The 13,656-nt window shown below is 52.4% G+C and overlaps 1 protein-coding gene across 2 annotated transcripts in view; it reads left to right on the forward strand.

Moving 5' to 3' along the window:
* The window catches only part of PCNX2 (pecanex 2), a 143,630-nt gene that overhangs the window by 3,674 nt on the left and 126,300 nt on the right, over window positions 1–13,656 (forward strand). For both annotated transcript variants that reach the window (XM_084757682.1, XM_084757683.1), the window contains exons 2-5: window positions 1,920–2,125; window positions 3,487–3,607; window positions 4,261–4,297; window positions 5,348–6,643. In XM_084757682.1, coding sequence (XP_084613808.1) covers window positions 1,920–2,125; window positions 3,487–3,607; window positions 4,261–4,297; window positions 5,348–6,643 — 1,660 coding nt within the window. The remainder of the gene's footprint in view (window positions 1–1,919; window positions 2,126–3,486; window positions 3,608–4,260; window positions 4,298–5,347; window positions 6,644–13,656) is intronic.

A 13,656-nucleotide genomic window follows, 5' to 3' on the forward strand; every position in this document is an offset into this window, starting at 1 on the left:
AAAGAAATGGAGACTTTTTGGGCTTTGAAGATTGTTAAGAATCTTTTAGTCCTTTTATTCTCTCATATATATATATCCTGGTTTTCCAGTGGTCTTAGGTGACTCCTGTGAAAAAGTCAGTGAATCCCCCAAAGAGGTCATGGTCCACAAGTTGAAACCCACCTCTGAAAAGTGGGGAGAAAGAAAGAAAAGTGTGAGAAAGCTGAGGCACATTCTATTGCTCCTTATCTTTTGTTAACTTATTTCAAAATAAAGAGTACACCTAGGTACTTAATAGCCAGGAAAGAAGAGAAACGTCTGACCATAAGAAATATCCCCAGGGCTGGAGGGGTGGCTCAGCGGTTAGGAGCACTGGCTGTTCTTCCAGAGGACCCAGGTTCAATTCCCAGTGTCCACATGGTGGCTCACAAGTGTCTGCCACTCCAGCTCTAAGGGATCTACACAGACATATATGCGGGGGAGGGGGGTGAGGATACAAATTCACACATAAATAAATCATTTTTTAAAAGATTTATTTATTATGTATACAACATTCTGTCCGCATGTACGCCTGCAGGCCAGAAGAGGGCATTAGATCCCAATACAGAGGGCTGCGAGCCAGCATGTGGTTGCTGGGAATTGAACTCAGGATATCTGGAAGAGCAGACCTCTAAGCCATCTCTCTAACCCCATAAATCATTTTTTAAAAAGAAATATCCCCAAGGAATCCTGGAAAATACCCTTTGTCAGAAATTGTTTGCTGTGGTTGGCATGTGAAATGTCACCTGCTTGAACTCATGCTACCCAGGTAGTGGCATTGTTGGGGAACCCTGTGGTACCTTTGGGAGATGAAGGCAGTGGCTCACTGAGGGTGGGCCTTGAGGTGATATAGCCCAGTCCCACTTCCTGTCCACTCCCTATTTCCTGTTTCCTGGAGATTTGAAGGGGTGTGGAGCCCCACCAGCATACTTCCGCCAGCATGGGGCTGCCTGCCGCCTAAGTCGCTTCTTGTCAGGCACTTGGCCACAACAGTGAGAAAAGTCGCCAATGCAGTCAGTGGTCTGGCTTCTTCCACAGTTTTCTTCTTATGTATGGGCCCATCCGACCCGCCACACCAGCTATGCAAAAGCATTTGCTCTGAGGTTCCTTGTTACATTTTAAAACTGTATCTGAATGTGTTACTTGAATTGTTAGTAGTATCTATGGTTTGGGGATTAATTCATAAATAGAAGCAAATTCAGGTGTAGTTTTAAGCGTGAAGGGTGGATGGCATGGCAACGGGAATGCAGTAGGAATGGAGACGCCAGCGTCCTGGTGCTTGCTGGGCACCCACAATCCTCCTGGCTCTGCCGTCTTAGCACTGGGATTGTTAGTGCACTCCACTGTACACGGCTTTTCCTGTGGGTTCCGGGGATTGAACTCAGGTCCTCACGCTTGTGCGGCAAGCATTTCAGTGGCTGAGCCAACTCCTCCGCCTGAATCTTTTTGTTTCCCTTTCTCTCTCAGTGCTGGGAACTGAGCTTAGGGCCCCACACAGGCAAGTCCTCTACCACTGAGCTGTGCTCCCAGCCCTATTCTGACTCTTGGAACAACAGCACATTGATGCATACATTACATGAAGGGTGACTCTTGCTACTTACTGTAGCGTCCTTAGCCACCCACGTTTCAGTAACAAAACACGCATGTATAAAAGGCAAAGGGCACAGTAGAAACATTGGTCATCAAAGTCGCTGATCAGAACCCGGGGAACAAGAAAGAAAGAAGGTAAATGGGTAACATAACTCTTTCTTTCTTTGGAGAGCCTAACCAGAAAATGTCCCCAAGCCAGAAGCACTTGAAATCATGCCTGACTTATGCTCAGTAAATAGCTGACTGTGTACTGAGGTTTAAAACAAAGTGGAGGTCTGCAAGCAAGAGCGTCCTTTCTCCCCTCCCCGCAGGCCTTTCCTCCAAACGTCCTCACGGCGCTGGTCTACTGCGGCGCCGTGACCATCTTCTTCGCAGTCATCAAGCTTGTCAGCTACCGCCTGCACCTCATGTTTGATAAGGGGGAAGTGATCCAGCACCGGTCCCCAAGAAAGAGAAACAAGCGGAGGCCAGAACGAGAGGCCAGCTGCCCGCACACGGCCAGGCACAAAAACCCAAGGTAATGTCGGCCAGAAGAGCGCCTGCTCCCGAAGCAAAGGCTTTGGGTTTGGTTACAACGCTGCTGTCCAGGCTGGGGTTGTAGCTCAGCCTGTGGAGCACTTGCCTAGCTTGCGCAAGGGCCTCGGCTCAATTCTCAGCACCACAGAAACCGGGTACAGTGATCTGTGCACTTGAAAGGTGGAGGCAGCAGGACGGGGGTTCAAGGTCATCTACAAGTGCATACTGAGTTCCAGTCTATTAGAAACTTTGGCTCAAAATAAAATAAAATAAAAATGAATTACTAGAATTTGCCTTCTACTTATGAATCATATATGAGGGCAAACATCCCAGGCAAACATGGGTCTGTATACTTTGCTTATATTTAAAACTAAATAGAATTAGTTTTCTGGGTTTTTTTGTTTGTTTGTTTTGTTTTGTTTTTACAAACTGGATGTTTTTATCTGGCTACCAATAGAGCCTTATATTAGGATCTAAAATTCATTTGGATTAAGATTAAGAATGCAAAATAGTCTACTTAAGTATTTGTTGTTGTTATTGTTTTAAACACAGAGTTTCTCTGTCTAGTCTTGGCTGTCCTGGACTCCTTTGTAGACCCACTTGCCTCTGTCTCTCCGAGTGTTAGGATTAAAGGTGTGTGCCACTGTGCCCAGCTTCTACTTGATTATTTTATTTTGTTACTTAAATTCTCAGAGTTCATGAGGAACCGGGTGTATTGACAGAAAGGTCACACCACACCTTGCACAGAGTAAGGCCTGAGAGCAACGCAGGGAAACTTAAGGACACTGCGCTTGTCTCACTTTGTATAGTTTGCTTTTGGAGGTTGTCTACCAGGCTGGGGAGGACACTTGACAACCTGGGCTGGATTCCCAAAATTCACGTAAAAGGCCAGACATGGTGATGGTGATAAGCTTGTGATGCCATTGTTGGGGTTCTGGAGGCAGGTGGATCCCTACAGCTTGCAGGCTGCCTGCCTAGACAAATCAGCAAGTCCCAGACCTGTGAGAGACATTGTTTCAACAAACAAAGTAGATGGCAGCTGAGCTGTACCGGAGGTTGACCGCTCTCTGGCTTCCACAGGTACATGTGCACATGTACACAAACACCCAGACACACACAGACACACACACAGACACATATAGACACACACACAGACATACACTCATACACACACATACACACACATACATGGTGGTGGGGAGGGAGGGAGCATGTCTTCTAATTTTAGGGGAAAGTTTATGCACTAGTAAAACAAAGATTTGTAAATAAGGAAACAAACCTGAGGAGACTGTTTGGGAGGCTCATGGAAGAGCCCGGCTCTGGTAACATCTGGTAACATCTGCTCTTTCTCCTCTGGGTCAGCAATAACAGGCAGATTCACAGCGCCAAGAAAGAAGAGCCTCGAGGGAGCCTGGCCACACCACCCCTCCGATGCAGTTCCCAAGGGCAGAGTGTCCACTCCCAGCATTCCTCGGGGCCACTGGTTGGTGACCTCTTCCTGTCTTTTCGGTGTTCACTCTCTGGCATGGAGCACCCGGTGGGAGGGTTGCCGTGGGCCCTATGGTCACTGCCCTTTGTGCTTTTAAAGCTGTGGGCTGTGGAAACAGCAGTGTGTGCACTTGGGACCTTCTACTGTGTGCCCCCAAAAGACCATCGACCTCTCATGCTGTCTTCCCTGTCAGAGGACCACGGTACACAGCTCTTCCTTCCTTTTCTCTTGTCCAAGCAGCCACGACGTCATCAGATTGCCCGTGCTTCCCACTTGTACTGAGCTCCACCCCTCTCTTCAGTACTTTCTGCAGTAAATCTTGCTTCTTGGAATCCCGGTGTCTAGGGCATTTATAGGTCTCCATTCACGACAGTTGTGCCTTGTTCCTTCTGGTTTTAGTCTCTTTGTTAGCATCCTCTCTCTTTTTGTCACGGTGCAGCCATCTTGGGAGGATGGCTGCTCTCAGACATATTTCAGAATCCATCTTCTGCACTTCAGCACAGGTGCTCAGGGGTCCCTTCCCTGTCAACCAGTTAGACAGACTGGGCGGCTGCTGCGGGCGGAGGGTGGCGGCCTGCTGTGCAGAGCCTGAGGGACTGTGTGGTGAGCCGAGTCCTGCTGGTGATGTCTGCTTTCTGTTTCTGCAGGAGTTGCCTGCACAGGAGACAGTAGAAGACCTCAAAGGTAGAGTAACGTCATCCTTTGATATTTAGTCAGAGAGATTAAGATCTTTCAAAAAGATTTATTTTTCAATCATGTATATACATGTGTATTTCTGTGTGTGCACACAAGCTCGCACAAATGAGTGCAGGTGTCCACAGAGGCCAGAAGAGGGTGCCAGACCCCCTCGATCTGGGGTTGCAGGCAGCTGTGAGCTAGCTGACAGGGAACTGAACTCAGCTCCTCTATAAGAGCTTTAAGCACTCTAACCCCTGAGCCACCCTGCCAGCCCCCGAGGTGAAAGTGTTAAGAGCTGTGAGTCTTTCGTGGGGGGTTCTGTTCCCTAGGGACATGCAGCATGCCCAAAGCCTTTGGATTGTCACAATGAGGATAGAGTGCTGTTGACATGGAGCAGGCATAAGCCTGTGTGATGCTTACTCTTTCGATGGTGCACACAGTGGTCCCTCCAGCCACCCACCCCCACCCCACCCTGCAGAGCCACACCTTTTCTGGCCACAAGGCCTGAATATGTGACTTCGACTTGAGGCCTCAGCACAGGAAAAAAAAAAAAAAACAAGAAAGCACATGCGTCACTGTTGTAAATATAGACCTCTTAGGAGCCGCAGGAGAAGGAGCTTTCCTGTAAGATAAGCACCCAGGAGCCAGGACCACTCAGTAGGTGAAGCACTCACCATGTTAGCACGAGGAAGACCCAAGTCAGATCCTAGAACCCACAAAAAAAAAAAAAAAAGCTTGGGTGTGATGCTCACACTTATAATCCAGCACACAGAGGGGGGTGGGGTTTCCTGAGGTTCACTAGCCAGGTTCACTAGCCAGCCTACCCAGTGGGCAATTTGCACACACACACACACACACACACACACATGCACACGCAAACACAGGGTAGGGAGGGAGGGAGGGAGGGAGGGAGGGAGGGAGAGAGAGAGAGAGAGAGGCATCTGAGTGTGTTTGTTGCTGGTTTGGGTTTTGGCTTTAAATGTCTCGCTCTGAGGTCTGGGACCTCACCGCAGATGTGTCACACCAAGAAAGACCCACCCTTGTCTTTCACGACAGGTGTTGCTCTATCAGAGGATCAGCCCGAGGCAGTGGTGTCATCTACCTCACCCGGCGTGAAGTCAGAAAGCCTTCCTGATACTCAGGGCCGCACACCGGAACCCGCTCCCAGACCAGCGGGCCCAGTGAAGCCAGCTACCACAGAAATTCTCACACGGAGAAAAGAGAAAGAACAAGCGGTCCCCGGCCAGCGCCCAGCCCGCCACAGGTCTGAAAGTGGCCTGGTGAACACCGGAGCCATGAAAAAGAAGCTGCCCCATCTGTCGTTGTCCCAGTATGACTTACTAGAAACGGACATCTCCTTCCAGCCATGGGGCAGTGAGTGCTCCGTTCTCATTCCTCAGCCCAGCAGCGGTCCGCAGGGCCCCAGCAGGGCACAGCCACAGAGCGGGTCTCCTCAGGCCAGCCTGAGCAGCAGCTGCTGTCAGTGCAACACAGTCCTGGCCAAGCCCACGGAGAAGGCGGAGCTAACCCCAACATCCGGTCAGGCCGAACCACTGCCCTTGAACCCAGAAGCGGTTGCCTCAGAGGGCGAGGTGGAGGTGACCCTCATTGACACCTCCCAGCCCGGAGACCCACTGAGTCTGCATGAGCCCATCAAGATAGTTATCACGATGAGCAGTACCCCAAATTCCATGAGTGACCTGGAGAGCTCCCTGCATCTGAAGGTAACCAGCTCCGACAGAACCAGTGTCAGGCCGGACGCAGAGCCTGCTGGCCCAGGAGCGGCCGGTCCTGCGGACCCGGAGCAGAGCAGAGTTCCTTTGATCACCCTCGAGTTAACCGACGACGGAGGAGGAAGAGGCAGCTCTTGTCCAGAAGGAAATGGAGGCGAAAGGACCCCAGAGAGGAAGGAGAAGATGACCCCCAGTCATCGTTCTGCTTGTGGCTCTGGGCTTGGGGAGTGTAGCGCCAAGGATGGTAGTCCCACCCCAAGGTGTGCCTGGGAGCCACTCACCCCCGGGGCGAACCCTGAGGCTGAGGGGAGCCCAGAGGGCCAGGATAACCTCGACCCCGCCTCGTGTAAGGGCAGCCATGAGAAAAGGCATGCCCGCGTGCTCAGCGTGGACAGCGGGACCGACATCTTCTTGAGCAGGGGTGCCAAGGAGGGGGTCGCTGAGGGCGAGAAGCCCATTCCAACGTCCAAATCAGACCTGGAGGCCAAGGATGGACAGATTCCGCACGAGTCCAACTTCCTAGAGTTTGTCTCCCTGTTGGAATCCATCAGTACAGCTAAGGTGGTGGTCCTGGACTCCTCCACCGCAGAGCAGAGAGGAGCGAATCAGGGTCCTGAAGGTGAGGCCCAACCCCCCCCCAACCCCCCCAACCCCCCCCTTCTCTGATGATATCACAGCAGGGATGTCCGTCGGCCCTTGTTATCCCGGCTTGGACATCAGCTCGCAGGGTGTGCGTGCATGTGTGAGAGGGAGAGGGAGGGGGAGAGAGAGAGAGAGAGAGAGAGAGAGAGAGAGAGAGAGAGAGAGAGAGGGGAGAAGGAGGGAGAGGGAGAAGAAGCTACGGCATAGCTGGAGAGAGAGCCGTCAGAGAAGAACTTCTTGAACTCCCCAGCCAGCCAAGTTCAGTCAGGGAGGTGTCCCATTGCAAATTGCCCTGCTTTGTGTTGCTGTGATATAGGACATCCTGATCAAAAGCAACTTCCGGGAAACAGGATTTATTCATCTTACATACAGTTCCAGGTTATAGCCTCTCGCTCTGTGTGGGGGCGGGGTGGGGGTGGGGTCAGAGGTCAGAGGTCAGGGCAGGAAGGCAAGCAGGAGTTATGTCACAGCCACAGCCAAGGGCATAGGGAGAGTGTCTTAGGGTTTCTGTTGCTGTGAAGAGACGCCATGACCATGGGGCAACGCTCATAAAGGAAAACATTTAATTGGGGCTGGCTTGCAGTTCAGAGGCCTAGTCCATCATTGACACAGTGCAGGGAGCATGGCGGCAAGTGTAGTGATGCATGGTCCTGGAGGGGTAGCTGCGAGTTCCATGTCTGGATCCCCAGGCAGCAGGAAGAGACTGTGGCACACTGGCTGGGCTGGAGCACCTGGGACCTCACAGCCCGCCCCCAGTGACGCACTTCCTCCAAGAAGGCCACACCTCCTAATAGTGCCACTCCCTGTGAACCTGTGGGGCCTTTCCTTCAGACAACCACAGAGGACAAACTCACCCTTGCTTGCCTATCTGCTTCCTTGCTAGAATTCTTTACTCTTAGGGTTTGGATGCACAGACCCTGGCCTGGCACTACCCACATTCTGAGCGCAGTTAAAACATTGAAGACAGTCTCCAATGCATGTGCCACAGGCCAACTTAAAACCGACGACCTCTCACGATGGCTCTCTTCCTAAGTGACTCTGAGGTGTGGCAAGTGTCATAGGAACCCAGCTGGGCTTCAAGGAGGTGCAGCCCTGCAGGTTGAATTAGCTGTCCTGTGTTCCTGTGACTGAATAACAGACAATAAGCAACTACGGGAAGAAGGGCTTTCCTCTGGAGGGTCTGATAGGGTGCAGTTGGCCGTGGGTTTGATGGGGTGCAGTTGGCCCTGGGTTTGATGGGTGCAGTTGGCCCTGGGTTTGATGGGTGCAGTTGGCTGTGGGTTTGATGGGTGCAGTTGGCCATGGGTCTGATGGGGTGCAGTTGGCCATGGGTTTGATGGGGTGCAGTTGGCCGTGGGTTTGATGGGTGCAGTTGGCCATGCGTTTGATGGGGTGCAGTTGGCCGTGGGTTTGATGGGTGCAGTTGGCTGTGGGTTTGATGGGTGCAGTTGGCCATGGGTCTGATGGGGTGCAGTTGGCCATGGGTCTGATGGGGTGCAGTTGGCCCTCTGTTTGATGGGTGCAGTTGGCCATGGGTTTGATGGGGTGCAGTTGGCCCTGTGTTTGATGGGTGCAGTTGGCCGTGGGTTTGATGGGTGCAGTTGGCCGTGGGTTTGATGGGGTGCAGTTGGCCATGGGTTTGATGGGTGCAGTTGGCCATGGGTTTGATGGGGTGCAGTTGGCCATGGGTTTGATGGGGTGCAGTTGGCCCTGGGTTTGATGGGTGCAGTTGGCCCTGGGTTTGATGGGTGCAGTTGGCCATGGGTTTGATGGGTGCAGTTGGCCATGGGTTTGATGGGTGCAGTTGGCCATGGGTTTGATGGGTGCAGTTGGCCATGGGTTTGATGGGTGCAGTTGGCCATGGGTTTGATGGGGTGCAGTTGGCCCTGTGTTTGATGGGGTGCAGTTGGCCATGGGTTTGATGGGTGCAGTTGTCCCTGTGTTTGACGGGGTACAGTTGGCCGTGGGTTTGATGGGTGCAGTTGGCCATGCGTTTGATGGGTGCAGTTGGCCATGCGTTTGATGGGGTGCAGTTGGCCGTGGGTTTGATGGGTGCAGTTGGCTGTGGGTTTGATGGGTGCAGTTGGCCATGGGTCTGATGGGGTGCAGTTGGCCATGGGTCTGATGGGGTGCAGTTGGCCATGCATTTGATGGGGTGCAGTTGGCCATGGGTTTGATGGGGTGCAGTTGGCCCTGTGTTTGATGGGTGCAGTTGGCCATGGGTTTGATGGGTGCAGTTGGCCCTGTGTTTGATGGGGTGCAGTTGGCCCTGTGTTTGATGGGTGCAGTTGGCCATGGGTTTGATGGGGTGCAGTTGGCCATGCATTTGATGGGGTGCAGTTGTCCCTGTGTTTGACGGGGTACAGTTGGCCGTGGGTTTGATGGGGTGCAGTTGGCCATGAAGGGAAAGGCATGGCAGCAAGTGTGTGCAGCTGGAATGCTTCAAGGAGAGCAGGAAGCAGAGAGTGAATAGAAAGTGGGGCCCAGCCATAAATCCCCAAGGTCCTCTGCCAGCAATCCAATTTCCTCTGGTGACATTCCATCTTCCAATGGTTCCTTTCTGTCTTACTCTTTTTTTTTTTTTTAATTGCTATAAAGAAGCCATGGCCAAGGCAATTATAAGAGAAAGAGTTCACTGGGGCTTACATTTCACAGGCTGAGTCCATGGCCATTGTGGTGGGTGGAACAGTGGCAGGAAGGAAGGCGTGGCCCAGGAGGCAGAGCTGAGAACTCACTTTTCTACCCACAAACGTGAATGGTGTTGGTGAGGGAGAGAGAGAGAAAGAGAAAGAGGGGGGTGGGCATGGGCTTTTAAAGCCTCAGAGCCTAAGTGGCATACTTCCTGCTGCAAAACCACACCTTCTAGTCCCTCCCAAACAGTTCCACCAACCAGGGACCCATGTTCAGAGATAGGAGCTTTTCTCTAACAAATTCCAACTAGGCTTCATGCCTGCTCATCCTGAAATTTCTTTCTATAGAGCAGTTGAGAATCCCAACTTCACCTGAGCAGTGGTCTCTGTAAAGAACACCTCAGGCAGTTGGGCAGGCTGACAACTCTGTGAGTTCAAGGCCAGCGTGGTCTGCAAAGCAAGTCCAGGACAGCCAGGGCTACATGGAGAAACCCTGTTTCAAAAAAAAAAAAATCCAGACAAACAACAATAACAACAACAATAACAAAAAACAAAAAGTCCCATCTCAGGTTGTGCAGATATATAAATATACATTTATTTTATATATATTGAATATATAATCAAATATATTTTATATATCGTATGTATGTATATATGTTAAACATATCAGCCTGTGGAGGCTATTCCCAGTCAAGTCATACTTGCCAAACAGTACCACTAACCGGGGACCAGTGTTCAGACATAGGAGGTTGCAAGGAAGGAACATTTCAAATTCAAACTACAGCAAGGGTTCAAATGTGGTGGCCCAGGTTTGGCTGTTCTGATTCCAAAGAAGGGAGCGTCAGTGGCCCAAGGTTATAGGCCAGAGAGTCAGCTCCAACCTGTCGCCTGCACAGCTTGGGGTGCTCTTTACAGAGCCCATCGCTCAGGTGAAGTCAGGGGTCTCGGCTGCGCCCTAGAAAGGAATTTTGGGATGAGGCAGCTTGAAGCATAGCTGGATTTTGTTACAGAAAATGTTTAAAATAGACACTTAATGTGGTGGTTGATAGAGAGGCATTTAGGAAAATATGAGAGCATGCCCAAGAGTGTGTGCATGATGCCTTTCCAAGAGTCACGCTCAACAGTCTTTACAGTTGTGTGTGGTGGCGTTGGCAGCTTCTAGGGTCACGTCACGTCACAATGGGTGATGCTAAGGGATGTAGATGAGGCGCCAAGGTGGTCCCAGGAGTTCACTACATGGAACCCAGCCTGTGACGCAAACCCTAGGCCACAGGGGGAGGTAAGCTATCAATCTTGTCAGACTGACACACCTAAGAAGAGAGAGCCTCCTCTGGAGAGCCGCTTCCATGGGATCAGCCTGTGGGCGTGTCTGTCTTGATGACTGGTTGATGCATGAGGGCCCAGCATGAGGGTGGGTGTGCTACTCCCAGGCAGGCAGGTCTGGAGTGTACAAGGAGGGTAGATCGACAAGCCAGGAAGCAGTACTCGTTTGTGCTTCCTTCCTTGCCTTCCCTCAAAGATAGGCTGTAATCTGACCGCCAAGATAAACCCTTTCCTCCCCAAATGGCTTCTTCGTCAGTGTGCTGTGACATCAACAGAGAAGCAAACAGATGAAAGAGTTCCAGAAAGCTCAGGGCCAAAGGGGGAGTAAGCAAGGGCCCTGCTATCACAGAGGGGAGTAAGCAAGGGCCCTGCTATCACAGAGGGGAGTAAGCAAGGCCCTGCTATCACAGAGAGGAGTAAGCAAGGGCCCTGCTATCACAGAGGGGAGTAAGCAAGGCCCTGCTATCACAGAGAGGAGTAAGCAAGGCCCTGCTATCACAGAGGGGAGTAAGCAAGGGCCCTGCTATCACAGAGGGGAGTAAGCAAGGCCCTGCTATCACAGAGAGGAGTAAGCAAGGCCCTGCTATCACAGAGGGGAGTAAGCAAGGGCCCTGCTATCACAGAGGGGAGTAAGCAAGGCCCTGCTATCACAGAGAGGAGTAAGCAAGGCCCTGCTATCACAGAGGGGAGTAAGCAAGGGCCCTGCTATCACAGAGGGGAGTAAGCAAGGCCCTGCTATCACAGAGAGGAGTAAGCAAGGGCCCTGCTATCACAGAGGGGAGTAAGCAAGGCCCTGCTATCACAGAGAGGAGTAAGCAAGGCCCTGCTATCACAGAGGGGAGTAAGCAAGGGCCCTGCTATCACAGAGGGGAGTAAGCAAGGCCCTGCTATCACAGAGAGGAGTAAGCAAGGCCCTGCTATCACAGAGCAGAGTAAGCAAGGGCCCTGCTATCACAGAGGGGAGTAAGCAAGGCCCTGCTATCACAGAGAGGAGTAAGCAAGGGCCCTGCTATCACAGAGGGGAGTAAGCAAGGCCCTGCTATCACAGAGGGGAGTAAGCAAGGGCCCTGCTATCACAGAGAGGAGTAAGCAAGGCCCTGCTATCACAGAGGAGTAAGCAAGGGCCCTGCTATCACAGAGAGGAGTAAGCAAGGGCCCTGCTATCACAGAGAGGAGTAAGCAAGGGCCCTGCTATCACAGAGGGGAGTAAGCAAGGGCCCTGCTATCACAGAGGGGAGTAAGCAAGGGCCCTGCTATCACAGAGGGGAGTAAGCAAGGCCCTGCTATCACAGAGAGGAGTAAGCAAGGCCCTGCTATCACAGAGAGGAGTAAGCAAGGCCCTGCTATCACAGAGAGGAGTAAGCAAGGGCCCTGCTATCACAGAGGGGAGTAAGCAAGGGCCCTGCTATCACAGAGGGGAGTAAGCAAGGCCCTGCTATCACAGAGGGGAGTAAGCAAGGGCCCTGCTATCACAGAGGGGAGTAAGCAAGGGCCCTGCTATCACAGAGGGGAGTAAGCAAGGCCCTGCTATCACAGAGGGGAGTAAGCAAGGCCCTGCTATCACAGAGGGGAGTAAGCAAGGCCCTGCTATCACAGAGGGGAGTAAGCAAGGCCCTGCTATCACAGAGGGGAGTAAGCAAGGGCCCTGCTATCACAGAGGGGAGTAAGCAAGGGCCCTGCTATCACAGAGCAGAGTAAGCAAGGGCCCTGCTATCACAGAGGGGAGTAAGCAAGGCCCTGCTATCACAGAGGGGAGTAAGCAAGGCCCTGCTATCACAGAGGGGAGTAAGCAAGGGCCCTGCTATCACAGAGGGGAGTAAGCAAGGGCCCTGCTATCACAGAGGGGAGTAAGCAAGGGCCCTGCTATCACAGAGGGGAGTAAGCAAGGCCCTGCTATCACAGAGGGGAGTAAGCAAGGCCCTGCTATCACAGAGAGGAGTAAGCAAGGGCCTGCTATCACAGAGGGGAGTAAGCAAGGGCCCTGCTATCACAGAGGGGAGTAAGCAAGGGCCCTGCTATCACAGAGGGGAGTAAGCAAGGCCCTGCTATCACAGAGGGGAGTAAGCAAGGCCCTGCTATCACAGAGGGGAGTAAGCAAGGCCCTGCTATCACAGAGGGGAGTAAGCAAGGGCCCTGCTATCACAGAGGGGAGTAAGCAAGGCCCTGCTATCACAGAGGGGAGTAAGCAAGGCCCTGCTATCACAGAGGGGAGTAAGCAAGGCCCTGCTATCACAGAGGGGAGTAAGCAAGGGCCCTGCTATCACAGAGGGGAGTAAGCAAGGGCCCTGCTATCACAGAGGGGAGTAAGAAAGGGCCCTGCTATCACAGAGGGGAGTAAGCAAGGGCCTGCTATCACAGAGGGGAGTAAGCAAGGCCCTGCTATCACAGAGGGGAGTAAGCAAGGCCCTGCTATCACAGAGGGGAGTAAGCAAGGGCCTGCTATCACAGAGAGGAGTAAGCAAGGGCCCTGCGATCACAGAGAGGAGTAAGCAAGGCCCTGCTATCACAGAGAGGAGTAAGCAAGGGCCCTGCTATCACAGAGAGGAGTAAGCAAGGCCCTGCTATCACAGAGAGGAGTAAGCAAGGGCCCTGCTATCACAGAGGGGAGTAAGCAAGGCCCTGCTATCACAGAGGGAAGTAAGCAAGGGCCCTGCTATCACAGAGAGGAGTAAGCAAGGCCCTGCTATCACAGAGGGGAGTAAGCAAGGCCCTGCTATCACAGAGAGGAGTAAGCAAGGCCCTGCTGTCACAGAGGAAAGTAAGCAAGGGCCCTGCTGTCACAGAGGGGAGTAAGCAAAGGCCCTGCTATCACAGAGGGGAGTAAGCAAGGCCCTGCTATCACAGAGGGGAGTAAGCAAGGCCCTGCTATCACAGAGGGGAGTAAGCAAGGGCCTGCTATCACAGAGAGGAGTAAGCAAGGCCCTGCTATCACAGAGAGGAGTAAGCAAGGCCCTGCTATCACAGAGAGGAGTAAGCAAGGCCCTGCTATCACAGAGGAGAGTAAGCAAGGGCCCTGCTATCACAGAGGGGAGTAAGC

Source organism: Acomys minous (assembly GCF_964271855.1).
Source record: "Acomys minous genome assembly, chromosome: 14".
NCBI classification, from domain to species: domain Eukaryota; kingdom Metazoa; phylum Chordata; class Mammalia; order Rodentia; family Muridae; genus Acomys; species Acomys minous.